General features: G+C 39.2%; 1 protein-coding gene across 2 annotated transcripts in view; it reads left to right on the forward strand.

Moving 5' to 3' along the window:
- Positions 1–20,863, forward strand: part of GAB1 (GRB2 associated binding protein 1) — a 139,600-nt gene that overhangs the window by 68,649 nt on the left and 50,088 nt on the right. For both annotated transcript variants that reach the window (XM_065405352.1, XM_065405353.1), the window contains exon 2: positions 15,419–15,713. In XM_065405352.1, the coding sequence (XP_065261424.1) occupies positions 15,419–15,713 (295 nt within the window). The remainder of the gene's footprint in view (positions 1–15,418; positions 15,714–20,863) is intronic.

Here is a 20,863-nt window from a genome sequence, read left to right on the forward strand (position 1 = left end):
GACGTGGGTGAGCCGTCACCACCACTGGAGAAGGCCAGATTGGATATGTGATATTAGTGGGACACAAAAAAATAGGTCATTTTGGATGACTGATGTCATTTTCTGCCTCTACTCTTAAGTCTGTGAAGATGAAAGAGAATTCTATATATAAAGATATGTCTTGCTGAAAGGTTGTTTGTATTTTGAACACAGATTTTGTTTGCATTTAAAGAAAAGGTAATCCTACACTTTTTGGATTTCTCTTTGCAATGATTTAAAAGTGCATTAATTAAATTATTTTGCTTATCTACCTTTTAATTTGTGAAGTTGAGAATTTACTTTGCTCTATCTGAGTGAATTATTTGATTTTTTTTTAAACTTAGCAAACTGCATTTTTGTGATATAACAAAGAAGCAAATTTGCTTACTTTAATGTTCATAAAATGCTTTTACTGGATAATTGTTTTTCTGCAAGAATATTTTTCTTGCAACTACTTTGTGTCCAAATAGGAGAGAAAAAAGCTAAAGGTTTGTCTTTAACTGTTTTTCTTTTTTTAATTTTGTTTGTAATATGTTTATTGAACTGTCTGGACTGGTTCCAAAAATGTTAGGTTAGATGTATAAACATGTTCTAACAATGGTATCATAACACCAGTGTGTTTTGCTTGGGTTGGAAATTGCAATATAAATATTGTGAGTTAAAGAAAATGCAGCCATTTCAATCTGCTCATCCCTTTTACCAATTCATTAGAATGTATTTGATTAAATAGTGGAAATGACTTTGCAATTCAAGGGACTTGTATTAATTTAGAAATATCATGTGATGTGACACATACCAGTTTTTAAAATATTTTTCAGCTATTGCATCCCTTACATGCAGTGTCACAGGCTATCATCAGACTGATGTTGCAGAAAGTGCTTAACTATGATTTTTGTAATATGTGAAGTATAATCACTTTATTACCTTTAGTTCCTGCACTAGAACAAATGTATAATATACTAAACTATTACACTGCTTGTTATGGCAGCATTTGGTCACAATGTAGGCTGTTGATTTATGATATATTGGCTCTTCTGCTTGATGCGTTTTGTAAATGTGCCAAGAGCTGAGGGTGAGCACTTTTTGCTGTTACTGTTGCACTTACTTTGATTTTTTTAAATGACCCAAACAAACAGATCTGTGAGGTTGTAAGACATTTTGTTTGGTCTGTTTAAAATCACCCACACCATTTTCCTTCAAGATGACCTGTTTTAGACAGCATCTGAAACGAGGGTGAGTAGTTCCACTGTCTTCAACGCTTACAGGATCAAGGCATTAATGTTTTGTTAATATGCTATGGGTTTTTGTATTTAATATTTATAACGTAGGAAAAATATTGGTAACTTGCACACTTTTTGCAACTAGATGCAGTGAAGATAAATGTTTTATATTGGTGTTCTTGAATTGACTTTTACTTTTATTCCCCAAAACCTTTTTGGCTTAAATCATTGCTACTTCCATTTTAGTCAAATTGAAATTTTGAGGCTCAAGTCCTCTAATACTGCCAGGCAGAGGTGTATGGCCAGGCAGTAGCAGTGAGTTTTCCCCACACTGTATGCTGATATGCCACGTAGGAGCGAGAGGTTCTTTGGGCTTCTCTTCACTACTGGGGAGATCCACACTGCTGCAATCGATGCAACGGGTGTCGTTTTAGCGGGTCTATTGAAGACCTGCTAAATTGACTCCGGTACTCCAGCTCTCCGAGAAGAGTAAGGGAAGTTGACCGGAGAGTGTCTCCTGTTGATACCTTGATGTTTTCACTGCCCTGCAAGTCAAACTAAGCTATGTAGCTGGAGTAGCGTAACTTGGGCCGACTTACCCTGGTAGTAAAGTCAAGCCCTTTGTCTCTGTGCCCATTCAATCCTTCGCTTCCCTGCCAAGACTATCAAGAAGAGCAAAGATTAGACTGCAAGTACACAACAATGCAACGGTGGGTCTTTTTTTACTGTTCTTGTTCTATGTTTGCTATGTGGGAGATGGCAGAGATGCAAACTTTTGCACAACAGTGATTTCTAGTATTAGGGGGGTGACAGGGTTGTTTTCTCTTACCATTTCTTCAGTAATGATCCTCGTAATGAGTAAACTGCTCCGTCTCTGCAGTGTTCCTAAAGCAGCGGTGGTTGGTAACATTGTCAGAATGTAAACAGATTTTTCTCTAGACTAGTGTGTTTAAAATTCTTCTCCGTTTGTGCACCACGACTGATGTGTACACAGCAGTGAAATGAGGACAGATACATGGATGGATTTGAAAGTGGCAGGCCTCAAATTTTATTAAACTTTAACATAGGGAAGGGGTGCTTCCCACCCATCACCCACATTCTCCTGTGCTGGGCATTTAATTGATTCCAGTGCAGGGGTTACAGAGCTCCTACCATATAATCCGTAATTTGGGGTAGGCTCTCTTCAGCCTACCCCCAGGATTCAGGTCAATACTTTGCCTAAGACTCTAGGCATTTCTTGGGGTACGGTGATAGGTTGGAAGAGCATTTACCTGAACTAGTCATTTATCTAGAAGAAATGCCTGGCGCTGAAAGTGATGTTTCTGTTATGAATTTAATATTGAAATAATCTATAATAATTTAAATTACTAGTTTTGTTTGCCGTAATCCATGATATCCCAGATGTTGGTGTTAGTGAAGTATCAAGATACATAAAGTATTCCTCTGGTGGTGTCAAAGAAAATCTTGGCAAAGCCCTAGGGTGGGGAGGGAGGGCAGGATGCTTTTAACTTAATAGGACCCTCTGAAGAAAGATATTTTGTTAAGAATTTTAGTCATGTAAATGACATAGTGCTCCTATAACATGGTTGGTATCCTTCAACAAGGAAGGGCTAAAAAGCAAACTCTTATGTTTTGTGTCATATGTGAAGATATGCAACTCATTCTGTGTTACTTGGCACATACAATAAAGACATTATATTTGTTAATAAAACAGTTTTAAAGTAACTTTTAGTTTTTCTGGGGAAGTAATTTATTGTAGAGAATGACATGAAACTTCATGACTTTTGTTTGGGCTATGTATGCAAGGCAAGGACATCGTTTGTTCTGGATCTCTTTTAAAACATACTGGTTAGGTAAAGTGATTCTGGGAAGATGCATATTTACTCTTTGCCTTCTCATTTTTCAGAGTTCTTGAAAAAACTCAGACTCTCATTATTTCAGCATAATGACTTTGCAGGCCCTGTGAATTGGCTGTTAACATTGGACTATTCTGTGAGTGCTAACTACTTTAAAATAGTTGTGGAGCCAACCTTGTTTCCTTTTCAGGGTTTATCAGTTGGAAGCATCTTCTTTTATCCCATGTGTAAGCAAAGAACCCTCTGGATTGATGATTTGATCTGTATAATGGAATATCTAGGCAGGATATCCTTTTTCTGTTATTCCTTGGTGTTATGGCATCAGGTTCTGTTTCAAAGTGGGGGCAGGGGAAAGGGAGATTGGAAGTAGCAGACAGTGTGGTTTCAGGTTATGTGGTTGAAGAAGATCTCAAAATCATTCTCCTACTCCATGATCAATTAATAATTGTACTTCAAAAGACAGCTAAAATTTGACATAAAAAGGCACATTAGTGGTAGACAAAGGAGCAGTGGTTTCTACTGGTGTTCCCAAAAGACTGCCCAGACACAACGGAAGAGTTCTATATTTAGAAGTTACTATAGATTCTGTAATGAAGTACATCATATTAGTATCTCCTGTGTGCAGTTATTTTTAGCATTTGCAGACTTTCCTGAACTACTATGTTAGCAAGTTAGATCCAGTCTCAGCTTGTAAAACCTGATGCCAAAGCTTTTTTGAATTTTCTGATTCTGGTGTGGTTAAGTATTTGGTAAAGTACTACTAAAAACATGGGAAGTCTAATGTAAATAACATGGGTGTAGTTATATAAAATAAAATGTGTGTGTGTTTATATAGTAGTTAACAATGCAAAAGTTATGTATGAGTATTACTTTGTTTTGACATGCTTATAACCTTCTCAAATTCACATTTTGGGCTGAGATTTCTGCTTGTTCTTATCCCCAAAGTGACTTGTTTTTAATGAAGGAGCACGGTTAAGTAAAAATTATGGGCAGAATCCTTTGGTCTGGCCAAGTTATGCTAAGTGGCAGGACAAAGGGTGTTGGGGGTTTGTAAATGTTTTTTTTCCCCCTTCTCTCTGTTCCTCTGATTCTGAAAGGATTACAAGCTATTATATGATAGAAATTGTTATGCCCTCACCTGGGATATCATGTTCTGCTCTGTTCACCCTATCTTTATGTCTCAGGGTTTAAGCCAATCTCTAACTACAAGAAATTAGGAGGAGACCTAATTGGGGAAGGGTAGAGTATCATACATCAGTCCATGCATCTTCCTCTGAATCATCTGGGGCTGGATATTGTGCAAGACAGAGTACTGGACTAGATGGACTCCAGCCTGATCCATTATGGCAGTTCATATGGGTGATGAAGACAATTATAGGTACGGAAAGGCTTTAAGAGAGATTATGAAAAGATTAGGATTGTTTATTTTATAGAGGAGATGACTAAGAGAGGACTTAAAGGTACACGAAATAATGATTGGTATAGAAAAGGTAAACTGGGTGTTCACACATACCCTTTCTCACAAGGAAAGAGCTTGAATGACTGGAACTTGAAGCTAGATAAATTCACACTGGAAATAAGGCTTACATTTTTAACAGTGAGAATAATTACCCATTGGAACAACTTACCAAGGGTCGTGGTGGATTCTCCATCACTGACAAATTTTAAATCAAAGTTGGATGCTTTTCTACAGGATCTGCTTTAGGAATTATTTGGTCAGAATTTGATGGCCTGTGTTATGCAGGAGGTCAGACTAGATGATCACAACCATTCCTTTCTGGCCTTGAAATCAATGAACCTAAAAAGGGGAACATAAAATGAAAATGAAAGGCCACAAATTTCAAACTAATCAAAGGAATTAGTTTAGTTGATCTTTTGAACTCATAGCCGCTAAATACTGAGGTCAAGAATTTAGTATACTGAAAAAAACCCCCACCAGGATTAGACATTTCTGTGGCTAATGAGGATATTTACAGGTACATTAAATAATGTATAAATAGATATAAACCCTCAGGCGTCAAGGCACAAGGCAATCCCTAACTTCCTGGGATTAGGAAGAAACCTCTCCTATGGGCAGATTGTCCACTACAAGGTTTCTTGTACCTTTCTCTGAAACATCTTGCATGGGTCACTGTCAGATACAGCATATGAAACTGGGTGGATCACTGATCTGATCTGGCCTGGCATGATCATATGTTCCATATACCTAACTCATAAGTGAGTGGATATTCCTGGTTTCTAGCTTCCACAGAATACTAGCCTTCAGGTTCATTTGGAAAGATGGAGAAATTACCCTATCATTATCATTATCAGCAATGATACAAATTGAAGAGTAACTTTGCACATGTGTAGTAGGAAACTTCCACTCCCTTTACTGTTATACTAGCCCCAGATCTGTGGAGTTAAAAGAGATGATATACCCAAATTATTCCTGTGCAGAAATCCCTATCCACAGAAGAGCTGTGGCATCAAGACTTCTATGAAAAAATATGTACTCTATAGTTAGCATGTGTTATGATCTTCAGAATAGCCTGGAGTTAAGAATCTTTTATAGATATCATGCTTTTTTGCAAATTGTTTAGATACCAAATGAGTTTTTTTTTCCATATTTTAAACCCACCCCTTACATATTAAATCATTCTAAATCTTACAATTGCTGTTATTTTCAGTCCATTGTGTCTACTTCCTGTTGGTCAAAGGTTATTAGGATAGGGTGGTGTATGTATAGTGAGATGGAAAGCTGACAGCAAAAAGAAAGCTCTGCTTATTTTGGTGTAGACACAACTACAGAAATGGCCAGGACATTGCTTGGATTTACTGAAAATACAGAGAGGTAAACTGCTCCCAAAACTGACATAAGATGTTTTTATTTATTCGTATGGAAAATTTAATGAGGTTTTAAAAAATACATTCTCCAAGGAAAGATTTATATTTTCCTTAGGTTAATTTTTCTTGTCTAGAAAGGATGTCATTTTTGTTTGGTATACAAGTTAAAGATTTTATAAGAGCTATTTCTTAGACATGAAAGTAAATATTCAGCACATTTGGTAATTTTATACTATAAGATGGTTTAGAACACCATTTATACTTTTCTAAGAGTTAATACTGCAAACTGCAAATACACAGCCTTGTTCTGATATATTAAGTCAAAAGAATGTATATTTTAGTATAGTGCTGTTCTAAAATGCATAATTTGTCTTGATATGGCTGGCCATTGTCTGAGAAACTTATCTATGTTGCTGTTTGGTTGTTCAAACAATAGTATGGCACTTGAGTTCTCCTTATAGTAAAAATAAACTTGTACTGAATATTCCTAAACAAACATTTAATACTTGAGGGATTGAGTTGTCTGCTCTCAAGATCTTCAGTGATAAGATCATGAGCTCCTATGTAGGTTACTGTTACACGGTTGTTATGAGGTTTTGCTTTTAGACTAAATTTCAGTTACTAGAGTGGTTGTTGGGTGAAGGGAAGAGAAGGGTGACAATAAAATGATCATATGTAGTTATTTGATTCTGTAAAACACTTGATCTGGTGGCTTGTTTGACTATTCTTAGAGAATCTATAGACTATAGAAATGTTTTGTTAGTTGAATTGATAAGTTAGTATGGGTACTGTTTTATCAACCAAGTATTGTCAAATGAGCTGCGATTACATGGAAGCTTCTTTTTAAATTTTAAAGTATAATAATGTATACATTAATTATTAAATGTTGTGTACTCTTGATTCTCTAAACTGGTCTCATTCATTTTATAGCTTTTGTTTCAGTAGTTTGAATCTAAAAGAAATAGTCTGTTATGCCTTGGAGAAGGATTGTTTTAAGGGCACCATCAAGTTGATATTAAGCAGTTTCAAAAAAATGTATAAAAACAGTTTTAGGTATTGTGCCTGTTCTGAAGTCCCTCTGCTGGTGTTTTTGGTCTTACAAGCACATTTTTATAAAATTTTAAATGTCTTGCTTCTTCTTGTCTGTGTGAGGCTTTCACACAAGGACAAGGGAAATTGACGGACTATCCAGGCCAGTAGTGAAACTGAACATACACAAGATGCTGTAAATGTACAAGTAAATGAACTGGAAACAGAGAGATTTTCCCCTCAAATCTTCCAGTTAAAAACAGTGCCTAAGATTACTGTAATGCTAGTAAGTAAAAAGTAAGATGTGCGATGAAATCCCGGCTCCACTGAAGACAGTGGCAAAACTCCCATTGACTTAGATGGGGCCAGGATTTCATCCAGGAGTTTTAAGTTAACCATGCCCCTATAACAACCAAACTTCAAATTTTTTAAATTAAACCATTTTTATGTGATCAGGCATTGTTGCCTCTCCGAATTACTGCATGTTCAAGAATTTGACCTTGGTACTCTTAGTAAGTCATGATGTTGCTGGTTCTTTGTGCTGTGGTAGTGCTTAAAGGTCACAATCAGCATCAAAACACCCCTGTCCTATGCAGAGTACAGTCACATACCAAGGGACAAGTCCTAGCCTCAACAGCTTCCTGTATTATTTTGGGGCCCAGCACAACGAGTATATTAAAAGGAGGAAATAGAAGGATGAAGGTAACTAAACTAAGACAGTTAGGCATCTCTTCCACAGCTGCAAGATTTATGAAGGTATGAAATACTTTTTAAAATAAATCAGCCATTTCCAATTTATGCACAACCAGACTGTAATTGGTTGACTGATTGCTTGTAGGCATTACAGCAGAGTTGGATCTCGAAGAGGAATTGGAAGGAAGGAAATTTCATGGCCTTAAATGTTGATTCAGGGAGGACTTTCCAAGCATAGAAATAAATGCAGAGCCGGTTGTGGGAGAAGATGGCAAATGGGCAGAGAAAGCTGGCATCATTGGTGGAGCAGCAGTCATAGGAGGTGGCATAAGAGATGAGAGTCAAGTAAATTAGTTGGGAGGGCAGAGATGAAAAGGCCTTAAAATTAGGGACAAGAAGCTTAAACTTGTGTTGAAAAGGGAAGCCAGTTGAGGAATTCAAGGAGGGGAGTGATGTGGTCAGAGTGGTGGTAAGGACGAGACTATATTAGCAGCTGCATTTTTGAATAGGTGTGATAGGAGGGGGGGGGTGTGGGAGACAAGACAGAAGGAGGTGAGCACTTGGAACTAGAGTGGTATGGACAGAAAGGAGCGACTGTATTTTGAAAACATTGTGGAGGAAGGAGCAGCAAAATTTGAAAACCACCTAGATGGGCAGGGCAAGGAAAAGGCACCCATCCCCTGGATTATGAACATGAGTGATAGGGACAAGGGTGCTGTCTTCAGCAGTAATGGAGAGGTCAAGGGAGGGCAGACCAAAAGCTCATTTATGACCACATTACATTTCCTGCTGACAAGACCTCCAGGAAGAGATGATGTTGGATAGGCAGGTCGAGATGTAGAATTGAAACAGATGGGGACAAGTCAGGAGTGGTAAGGTAAACTTGCAAGTGATTAGCAAAATCATGATAGTTTGAAGGTTGTAAGTGGGCAAGATTGCCCAGAAATATTATATAGACTAAGAAGAGAAAGGGTGGCCTTGTGGTTAGAGCGTGGCCTGGGATTCAGGAGATTTGGGTTAGATTCCTTGTTCTGCTACAAGCTTTCTGCATGACTTTGGGTAAATCTTTTAGTCTCTCTGAGTCAATTCCCCATTTGTATGAGGATGATAATATTTCCCTATCACATAGGAGTGTGTGAGGAGAAATGCATTAATGTTTAGGAGGTGCTGAGATTGGGGGTCTGGGGTATATAGGTAAGTAAATAGATAGAGGAAGGGCCAGAGTCCTATGCAACCCCATGATTTTTGAGAAGGAGAGTGTGGATGTGGATCAGATGACACAGTTATAGACCTGTTTGCTAGAGTTGGTTGGGTCTGGGGATGCCTGCTGTGGATCCAGCAGCCTGGAAGCACAGGATGTTCTCAGGGCTTTTGGGCTTCCAGCCTTGGGAGCCAACTGGCCTGAGAGTCTGGAAGCCCTGGCATCCCAGGCCAGTTGCCTAGAGTCACATACCTTGGGAGTCCTGGAAGCACTTGATTAAAATTGACATGATTCTTCTTAGTTTCAGTCAGCAGCTGTGGGATTCTGAGGATCATATTTTGTTTCAGAAACACTATATGCCAGTGTTTCCAAAATTAGTGTGTGTGTGTGTGTGTGTGTGTGTGTGTGTGTGTGTGTGTGTGTGTGTGTGTGAAATTTCTGGTTTGTGGGAAAATTTTGGTGTCTTTCCAAATCAGAACTAAACTAAACTTAATAAATATCAGAATTTCCCAGGAACTGGAAATCTTGAGTTTTGGCCAGCTCGCCTGTTAGCACAGTTAGACTCCTAACATAGATGGGACTTAAGGAATGCAGTGCAAAATTAAAGTGCATGTAAAAATGATGAACTTGTAGTTTTAGGCTTGTTAAAACGAGAGAGATCCTTACACAGTGATAAGATAAGTTTCTTTTAATTTTTGCCTTTTCTTTGATGCTTTAATGAATAGTTCAGTATTGATTTATTTATTTTAGTTCAAATGATTAAATATAAATTCTGACATTTTGCTTGCAGTAAATATGCATGGAGGTATTGTTCTGCTTTATTTTCAATGTTTTCTTTTGTTTATTTAACAAAGCTAAAGTTAGAACTAGCAGCACAAGACTAGAAAATGGTGACAATAGTTTGAAAACAGGAAATTTAGCCTTGTGTGTATTCGGAACAGATGATCAGGATGATAGCCAGTAGAGTGGAAACTTCCACTGAGACTGTTTTTTCCTTATTTTGCTCAGTTAGAAAAGATGGTGCTTCCTGGAAAACAAGTCTTAAGTACTTTAAAGAAAGTAGTAATGCATCCAGTATTTTCCTCACTTCACATTTACTTTACTTGTTTTTCATAAATTTGTTTACTCTCTCAGCATTATTACTAAAAAGTACAATTTTGAGATAATTTAAGGTCTTGACAATCCACCTTTCACAATTACTGTTTAAGATGTTTATACCTGGATATTTGTGGAGGTTTTATTCTCCGTTGCCATGTTTTATTTAAAAATTACATTTAAAAAAAAATAGGGACAGGGGAGATGCATCAGGAAAATGAAGCTGCATATCCAAACTTCTAACTTGTCGCTACAAATACATCACTCGGGGTGTGGGAAATCCCCCCCCCCCCGCCTCCCTCCGAGGGACGCAGTTATACTGACCTAGCTCCTGGTGTAGACAGGTAGACAGCACTGTGTTGATGGGAGAAGCCCTCCTGTCAACACAGCTGTTGCCTCTTGGGGAGGTGTAGTACCTACACCAGTGGGAGAATCCCGCCCATCGGCATAGGTAGGCAGCGTTGTCACTGAAGCGCTACAGCAATGCAGCTGTGCCACTGCAGCCTTGTAAGTGTAGAGAAGCCCTAAGTGATGCTGTCTTCCAATTTTCCTGATACGGTGGCCTGGCTGAATTGCTTGCTTTTAAACCAGCAGTACTCCATTTACATAAAATGTGCAACAGATAAAATAAAAAAGTGCTTTCTTCTCTTCCTCCACTGGGTTAAAAAAAAAATACTCCACTTCAGTATTCTTTGGTTACAACTCTCTGAGTGTGCCCAGGTCTTTGGTAGCTACATGGCAACTTATCACATCTTTGACTACTTTTAAAAACCTACTTTATCTCCGTAATTTTGTTTTGTTGTAATTATATTTAAAAGTTTAGAAAGACTGCTGAATTATATCACCCTGTTATTTGACGTACTTCCTATGATTTTAATACTTTAGGTATTTATCAAGTATAGTGTTTTTTTTTTTTAATCTGCAGCAGTGTGTTGGAACCAGACATGCAATGTAAATAAACATATTTTGCATTAAAAATAAATTAGATAATCCTAGGGAAGGAATATCATTTCCCCCCTAAAATATCTAACGTCTGTCTCATACCAGTATTGGTTAGGATTTGGAAAAGTGAGTTTTAAAACAAATCACACTGTAGAGTTGCTTATTTTTCTCAACTGTTTTCCAATAGTTCAGCTGCATCTGAATCACTTTTATCAATGCAAGCAAAGTCACATTGTTTAGAGTGTATTGTTGATTAAATAATTGAAGAGACAAAGCTTGGGTTTTTTCTGTAATTTCATTGTGGCATAACCCAATTTTATATTTGTAGTAGTTTTGTAGGATACAATGCATGTTACAGATTGTACAGCTGTAAAATACGATAAACATTCTTCAAACAAAAATACCCAAAGGGAAAAAAATAATAAAGAAGGATACATTTATATAAACAGTTATTCTCTCTCTCTCGCTCTCGCTCTCACCTCCCCACAGCCCCTTTCAGAGACTTAGTTTGGGAAAGCAGTTATTGAAGAAGCTCTCTTCATTAGTTGTTAGTCAGTATTCTTGTTGGCTCAGTGAGGCAGTATACAGCTTTCACTAGGGCGACAAAGACTGAAATGTTAAAAATAGAACAAGCTTTAAGAATCCTAGATATTTTCAGATAACAAAGAGTGATTTATGTGGGCTCATTTTGCACTTTCACAAAACATAGAGAAGCTTTTGTACTATGATTAGCAAGGGTTCTGATGTCAGTTCTCTTGTCTAGCTTCAGGCTTTATTCTGCTGCTAAATTGTGCTTTGTACTGTAACCCAGAGAACCTTTGTATCTGCCTTATTAATGTGTAGTTTATGGAATTGCTTTTGTTTTTGAGTTTAATCTGTGCCAGTTTCAGTGAGTGACTCATTATATGACTGAAATAAACATTCACATATTCACTATGCAAAAATTCTTCAAAAAAAATAGTAGCAGGTGGTAGGCTAAACTCCGTGTTTTAAGTACTTAATAGTTGGTATTTTGTAGCATTAAGGCTGAAAACAAGTTCTGTTTAGATTAATTTATGAAATTGGAGTAAAAGTCATATTTCACTCTTTAATGTTGAATAGGGCTTTTATTAGTGATAATATGAACAAGTTTTACCCCTTAACACAGAACTAGACAGAAACTCCCAAGCTAGGCAAATTTCATTTGTACCAAGCGATTTGTGTTGCATAAATCTTTAGGCAAGTATGTTAGGGTTTTTAGAGATTATTTCTTCAGATGAGATTTTTAAAAAGCAAAGACATAGAGGATAATTCCAGTTTCTGAAATAGTTGCAGTTTGCAGTATGTTTTTCAGAACTAATTATCAATTAATTATCAACCTTGGAGGCTTTCTGTATGGAAAATATCTAAGGCTCCTGTTACGCTAGTATCTAAGCTGTTGTTTTTCTGGCTTGATAGAGATGCAGAAAGCAGCACAAAATTTGTCATATTTTCAGAGCAGTATAGCACATTGCATATCAATTCTGGAATTTTACACATTTTAATACATAGCATCTACTTAAGGTGTTTCATTTGTTTTTTTCTGTCAGTTTTAATTCTTGTATTTTGTTGTTCTCACTACGTTAGCAAGTTAGTTATCCCGCTCACTAACTTGCTAACATAGTGAGAAAGGTGACTTGAGAACTGACTTGAATTGTATAATTCTGCATTTTAAGGCTGAATATATATGATAATGAGCACAAAAAGTACGATTATTTGTATAGAATTGCGAGTATAAAAGTCTTTTTTCAAACTCAGATGATTTTAGTACATGGTGGCTACTGAATATGCCACAAATTCCAGTTTAAATGTCTGGCATTTTCACCCTTCCCTAATTTCTGTATTATCTTTCCATAGTAGCTTCAGCTTGATACCAAAAAAGGCATCCACGCTTGACAATGAGTTGTTTGTGAGCACCCACTGAAAAGCTGACTATGCTGGTTCTGAGCCAGAGCTATAAGATGGCAGCACAGTTTTGATTCCCAGGCCCCAGTATGTTTCCCCCCACTTAGTTTGAGGTAATAGGTTACATTTACACTTCTCAGGAACCAGCATGAGTTGTTTTCTGCTCCACAGCTGGTTCCATAAGTCCAGTCTGAGAAAGTTTTGATCCCAGAGGTTGACAGATGCATATGGATATGTAAAGGACACTACAAGTCTCAACACTTCCTTTTCACCTCTTGTTAGTGTGGTAGTCTGTCTTCCTGTCACTGTGTACTCTGTAGAAAATATGAATGGATTTTTTTATGTGATGGATTTTTATACTTGTTTAAACAACCTAAATGCAAACTTTAAAACAAATCATTTTGGCAATGGGAAGAGAGTTTTTGGTATGGAGGAGAGTTTGCTAGACCCATCCCATTCACTTTCTTTGAGCTCACACTTTGACTTATAAGTAGGGAAAAAAGCGGTGGAGATAAAGAGTTTATTCCTTCCATGGCTGTGGGCCTGATCCTGCAACCTTAACTCAGCGTAAAGGCAATGAGTTCTTACTCCTAAAAGAAGACCATCTGTCTAGGTTCTTATGCTATGTCTGTTGCCCCGATATCTGAGCACCTTAATTAAAGCAGGACTAGATCATATTTGTGGAGGCTTCCTCTCCCTAAGATATAGTGACCCATATCCCTAGTTACAGCTAAGGAGCTGAATGGGGGTTAGGAGGAGAGTGCAAAGGTAACTTAGGCATTCTGCAGTCCTGAACCAACTGTGTGCAAAGTGTGGTTCCCCGGCATGAATTAGCATGTTCTGAGGGCTGCTCTAAATCTGTGGTTCCCAAACTTTTTACTAAGGTGACCCACCAACTGCTTTTTGTCTTTTTGGGGAGACGCCATTGCATAATAATAATTTTGTGTGTGTAAAATATAAACTACTGTTCACTATTTTTTAACTTTTTAAAAATTCAAACATGAAAGAAAAACATAAACTCCCGTGCTTTCTGCACTGCTAGCACCTCTCCTCTCCCAGCCCTGTCCCCTCTTGTGGATAGAGAGCTCTGACAGGGCTCCTGCTACACCCCTGTAATTTGAGGAGGTCACGCCTTTAAGTGAGAGTGGAAGACATGCTACAGCAAAGGAAAACACAAAACAGCCCTCCAGTGACCAGTCTCTGCCCTGGGAGAGAACTGGCCTCTCAAAAATCCTTGTGTCTGTGGAGCCTAATTGAAACAGACCCCAAACAGTACAGATCCCCCTCCCAGCAAGGGGGCCTCACAGTCCAAGTTTTCACCTGCATCAAGATGAGGAGAGCATCCCTGGCCCAGCTCCCAAGCCTGTTGCTCAGCTCCGCCTAGTCCCCGTGCTCTCACTCTCCCAGTCCTGCTCGCATCTGCAGCCCCAGCTGGCTGGAGAGACCTCAGTGGTGGGGGTGTTCAAGAGTGGGCCTGCCCCGCACTCACCCTGCTGCGGCAGCTTCTGTCCTGCAAGGATGGGCCTGGCTCCCTGCTCTGGGCATTGTGACCTGGTGGATGGGGTTGCAGCACTACTTAGGTTTGGACCAGCCTACTTCCTATCATGATGGAGGGGTAGCCAGGCAAACCTGGGCAGTGCTGTGACTCCATGTGCAAGTTGCAATGTCACTTGGTTGGTGAACCTCTCAAATGTGCGGCCTGGGGCAAACAACCCCTTTCCCCCACTTCCCCTGTGGCCCTGATAGGAGGAGTGCTTCTGGGGCTCGTGGAGAGTGACATGGGGGAGCAGTGATAATCAACCCACCTACACTCTTCCCGCAACCCACTGGTGGATCAGGACCCACCATTTGGGAAACACTGTTCTAAATTAAACTGGATGTCCGTAGCCCTAAGGCACTGATAAAGTAGTTGGGGTTGGTGTAGGAGTCGCAGTGCCTGGACTCAGCAAATATATATATTCATGAACATAATTAAATGGTTTTTTTAAGTTTAAAGGAGAAAATCCAATAACTTACAGTGCTGTAAAGTGTTGCCAGCTAATAAAGTAGCTCTCTTTCTACAAGAGTAGCTATCTTAAAATACTACCATTTGATTAACCTACTTTATTCACAAGATTCAGAGAAACGTGCATGTATGAATGAGCATTATGTGTGCTATGAAAGCAAGTAACTATTGAAGATAAAACAGCATGAAATTAAGAGGACACTTTTAAGTACCTAAACATATAGGTTGTTTCTTTTCCTTCCTGTGGCTGTATTAACTTTCTTTGGAAGTTTTTTTTTTTTCTTTTCCTTAATTGGATTCATCCTTTCCCATTTGGCAAATATCATCTTACTTTTGAAACTTATTCTCTTGAGCAAAGTCTTAAATATAAAAGGAAATATTTTTTTTAAAAAGGTCACTGCCACCAGTTTGCAACCTGATTCTCCTCCATTTAGGTTTTTTGGAAACAATTTGAAATATTTATTGCATTGTATTCAACCTTTTTTCTTTCTTTCTTTTTTTTTTTTTCAATGCAGTTCCAGTAGTGGAAGTCACTGATAAATAGGCATAATTGTCTTTAAAATAACATCACTCTTATATTAATGTTTCCCTTTTCCCCCTTACTTCTTAGGCATGGAAGAGGAGGTGGTTTGTGCTTCGCAGTGGCCGTCTAACAGGAGATCCGGATGTGTTGGAGTACTACAAAAATGACCATACCAAAAAACCTATTCGTATTATTGACTTAAACTTGTGTCAACAAGTGGATGCGGGATTGACATTTAACAAAAAAGAGTTCGAAAACAGTTATATTTTTGATATCAACACTATCGACAGAGTTTTCTACTTGGTGGCAGATAGCGAGGAGGAGATGAATAAGTGGGTTCGCTGTATTTGCGACATCTGTGGGTTCAACCCTACAGAAGAAGGTAAATTTAGCATTTTTTTTTCCTGAGCTACACTGTTATGTCACCTTACAAAGAAGTATTTAAAGATCAATAGCTATTTTTATAACAAAGAGAAAATGCATTATATGCAGATATATGCATCAGATATGTAGCTGTTTTACTATTTAAATGAAATAAATGGGACAATGAGATCTGTAGGGTTTGTTTATTTTTATGACCTAGTGCAGTGGTCCCCAAGGGGCGTGCCCCCCTAAGGGGGCACGGAGGAGCGTTCAGGGGGGCATGCGGCGGGTCCCAGGCCAGCCCCCAGGGGAGGTAGGGAGGGAGCGCCACCCAGCCTCACTCTGGTCGCAGCTCTGCTCCGCCTGCAGCCAGCTCTGCCCTCATTGCCTCTCAGCCTCTATGCTGGCTCTGCCTCTAGCCAAACTGAAAAACACTTCATTTGATTTTGAGGTTTTTTCAGTGGTTTTAAAAAGAACATGGAGAAAAATTCTGAAATGAAATATTGAAGTGTTTTGTTTCAGAAATGCTTAAATGAACTGATCCAACATTTCCAATTTTTTTTCTTTATACCAAGCCATTAGCCGAAATCCATCTGTATTGTTTCAGTCGAGCCAAATCAGCATTTTTCAGCCAAAAAAAAAAAATTTTTTTTCTCCCAGCTCTGCACGTGCTAGCCTATATGGAATTAGGGTAGAGCTTTTTGGTAAGAGGTTTTTTTGTGTGTGTGCATGTTATGTGTTTGCTGGGGAAGGGAGAAGTAGACTAGATCCTCATTTGGATTCTAAGGCTTGATAGTCCTGGATCAGTTTTCTACAAACATAATTTCTTCATACTTCAAATTTCATACATAGCGTTCCTAGTTCGGAATAAGGTACTGTTGCATGTTTTATGGATGTAACCTTGGCCTGCATTGCCTAAGTGCAAAATTTAAATAGCTTGGAAAATCAGCAACTGTTCATCCACATGCATTTTCAGGATCTGATTTTTACAAGGTACGTGTCTCTGCATCCACATATTAAAGAGTAGCTTCAAATCATATACACTAGTTACATTTTTATCCCAGCTAATGTATAGATTATTTTGGGATGTTAAATAGAGGATAAATTACATCTGTGTACTGTCAAACCTTCCTCTTCCTTCAGAAAATAAAAAGTATACCAATGTTACTACTTTCCTGTAGCATGACTTATATCCTTCCCCAGATTGGCTGAAGGACTTGATACTATGTGATTCGCTCCATTACCAGCCCTTGCTAGATTAAGGGTTGAGGGAAGGCTTTGCTTTTGTCTGCTCCTCTTCAAATCAACTCCCTTGACTTGAAGGGGGGCTGGGTCAGGCCAGTGGTATGTTGTGCTGCCAATAGGCTGCCTCATCATGAGGATGTGATTTTTGTTGTTGTTGTTTTGTTTTTGTATTTTGAAGATTAATTTGGGGGTGGGGGAAATATTGTTCTGGTGATGGGAGGGGAAGGATTATCTCAGTTGATCACTATGTTGCTCCTTCTATGCTATCTGGTAGCTTTACTGGAATATCTGTGGTGCTGGCAGGCTGTTATTTTCTTTCTTTTTTTCCCTTTGACTTGCACAGGAGTGTTTCTATGTGGTGTTCCAGCGTAGGCCTTCCAAGCAGAAATGATTTATGCACGTTGTCACCATTCATTTCGGAAAATTACAATAACTTCACTTTGTTATTTGGACAATGAGCAGATTGATTCATGTTCCTGAATCATCAATGTCACAAGTTGTTGAATCTGTGCAGATTTCTGAGAGCAGAGTTAAGGAAGCAGTACAGTACAGTACAATATATTGTAGGACAATTTCTTTTACAGGGATTTAGTTTTCAAGATAGAGTTTACATCTACTTTCAGTCATTTTGGATTCCTGGTGAGTCTGGAGTTACCAAGAAATAGATATTCAAGTTGCCTAACAACCTTAAATAATTATTCCTTGTATTTAACAGAAACAGATTGGTGGGTGTTTATTGTTACTTTCTACCCCATCTTCAGATGAAAGCAATAAAGTGCTAATTTCCAGGATTCTATAATAGATAATAACTATCTAAAATGAAAATGGGAAGTGGTAATGCATAAGGGTTTATTTTAGTTACTTTTCTATAAAACTTTATACTGTATCTCTCAACACACACGTGTTCAGCAGAAAAAGTACTATGTGTATTTTAACTATTTTGAAGTAAAAAATAATAAAAATGAAAATGCAGGTTACCTTTAATTTATAGGCATTAAAGTTAAACTTGTATATGAATCAGAGCTTTAGAGAAAAAGAATTGTCATACTACATACAAACAGTACGTTCTACATACAAACAGTACGTTCATCAGCCTATTCAGCTAAATAAATGTAGCAAGAATAAAGGAAAAGAAGTGGAGGAAAAAGAAAATAGGAGAAAAAGAACAGAAAAAGGGTATAGTGTGTATTTCCCCCTCCCCCCCCATAGATCTTGGTTGTTTTTTTCATAGCATTTAAATTATATTTTCCAGAAATGCTGATCATGTTTCTTCAAAGGAATCAAAGTTCTATTTCACGCACAAAGGAACTTTTTTCAAGATTCACTAAATCATTCTGTATGAAATAGCAATTTTACTTTCTTCTGTTGCCTTTCAGTTTTGTACAATTTGTTTTTGATTTAAATCTTCTGCAGGTTATAGGATTTACTTCATCATGTTAAGGTTCACAGATGCATTATGATTAGGTACTTAAGGTTGCTTGCAGCTAGGTGGGGACAATCAGTCACCAGCCTCAAGGGAATGCCCTGAAGTTCCTTCCAGTTGTATCTACTTCCACAGTGGCAGGCAGCCTCAGATGATGATGTTGTTGTTATCTTTTTTTGTAGTTGGTTAATACCTAAGAGCCCCAGTCATGGATCAGAACCCCATTCTGCTAGGTGCTATACAAACAGAGCAAAACCAGTCCCTTTCTTGCAGAATTTACAAGACAAAAGACAACAAGGAAACAGTGAGATAGTACTAGTCAGCATGGTGGGCATGGTCTCAGCACTCCTGCAGCCTAATAGTTATCAAGATTTTTGTAGGCATCACAGCAAAGGGAGGGATTTGAAGGAGGAGAATGAGGGAGCTTTGCAGATGTTTATGGGGAGCTCCTCCCACATAAGGAGCAGCATGGGAGAAACAACAAAAATGTTTGTTTGAAAATTTAACCAGTGGACACTGGAGGCTGGCATCTTTGGCTGATTGGAGGCAGGAGTTGACATCTTAATGGCACATAAGCAATGATAGGTGGGGATAGGTCATGAAGGACCTTGAAAGTGAAGACAAGCAGCTTATGCGTGATGCCATAGAGAATGGGGGAGCCAGTGGAGGGATGTAAAGAGAGGAGTCACCGGAACAATGCTGGTGTTGTCCAGTGATAGAGAAAGGAGTAAGAGCTCTGTTTTGTCCATCTTGATTGTAAGCTGATTGCTGTATGTCCACAAGGAGTTGTTACAGAAACCAGCTGTGATTATAATTTGAACATAAGAAGACAGGTCTGTAGTAAAGAGGTAGATCTGTGAGTCATCAGCATAGAGATAGCAGTAGAATTTGTGTTGGCAGACAAGATGGACAAGCACAAGTCCATGGGTCCAGATCTAATGCATCCAAGGGTGCTGAGGGAATTGGCTGATGTGATTGCAGAGCCATTGGCCATTATCTTTGAAAATTCTTGGCGATCAGGGGAGGTCCCGGACAATTGGAAAAAGGCAAATATAGTGCCCATATTTAAAAAGGGAAGAAAGAGAACCCGGGGAACTACAGACAGGTCAGCCTCACTTCAGTCTCTGGTAAAATCATGGAGCATGTCCTCAAGGAATCCATTTTGAAGCATTGGGAGGAGAGGAAGGTGATCAGGAACAGTCAACATGGATCCACCATGGGCAAGTCATGCCTGACCAACCTGATTGCCTTCTATGATGAGATAAGTGGCTCTGTGGATATGGAGAAAATGGTGGATGTGATATATCTTGATTTTAGCAAAGCTTTTGATTCGGAAGTATGGATTGGATGAATGGACTAGAAGGGGGACAGAAAGCTGGCTAGATTGTCGGGCTCAACGGGTAGTGATCAATGGCTTGATGTCTAGTTGGCAGCCGGTATCAAGTGGAGTGCCCCAGGGGTCGGTCCTGGGGCCGGTTTTGTTCAACATCTTTATTAATGATGGGATGAATTGCATGCTCAACAAGTTCGCAGATGACACTAAACTGGGGGGAGAGGTAGGTACGCTGGAGGGTAGGAATAGGGTCCAGAGTAACCTAGACAAATTGGAGGATTGGGCCAAAAGAAATCTGATGAGGTTCAACAAGGACAAGTGCAGAGTCCTGCACTTAGGAAGGAAGAATCCCATGAACTGCTACAGGCTGAGGACCAACTGGCTAAGCAGCAGTTCTGCGGAAAAGGACCTGGGAATTACAGTGGGCAAGAAGCTGGATCTGAGTCAGCAGTGTGCCCTTGTTGCCAAGAAGGCCAACGGCCTATTGGGCTGCATTAGTAGGAGCATTGCCAGCAGATCGAGGGAAGTGATTATTCCCCTCTATTCGACACTGGTGAGGCCACACCTGGAGTATTGCGTCCAGTTTTGGTCCCCCCACTACAGAAGGGATGTGGACAAATTGGAGAGAGTCCAGCGGAGGGCAACGAAAATGATTAGGGGGCTGGGGCACATGACTTACGAGGAGAGGCTGAGGGAGCTGGGGTTATTTAGTCTGCAGAAGAGAAGAGTGAGGGGGGATTTGATAGCAGCCTTCAGCTACCTGAAGGGGGGGTTCCAAAGAGGATGGAGCTAGGTTGTTCTCAGTGGTGGCAGATGACAGAACAAAAAGCAATTGTCTCAAGTTGCAGTTGGGGAGGTCTAGGTTGGATATTAGGAAACACTATTTCACTAGGAGGATGGTGAACCACTGGAATGGGTTACCTAGGGAGGTGGTGGAATCTCCACCCTTAGAGGTTTTTTTAGGCCTGGCTTGACAAAGCCCTGGCTGGGATGATTTAGTTGGGGTTGGTCCTGCTTTGAGCAGGGGATTGGACTAGATGACCTCCTGAGGTCTCTTCCAACCCTAATATTCTATTATTCTATTCTAAGATTCCCCGGGGACAATGTGTAGAGGGAGAAAAGAAAGTGACTGTGGGATGGTGTTTGGTGGACCCCCCCCACCCCCGAA

The sequence above is a fragment of the Emys orbicularis genome, chromosome 5, assembly GCF_028017835.1.
Source record: "Emys orbicularis isolate rEmyOrb1 chromosome 5, rEmyOrb1.hap1, whole genome shotgun sequence".
Lineage (NCBI taxonomy): Eukaryota > Metazoa > Chordata > Testudines > Emydidae > Emys > Emys orbicularis.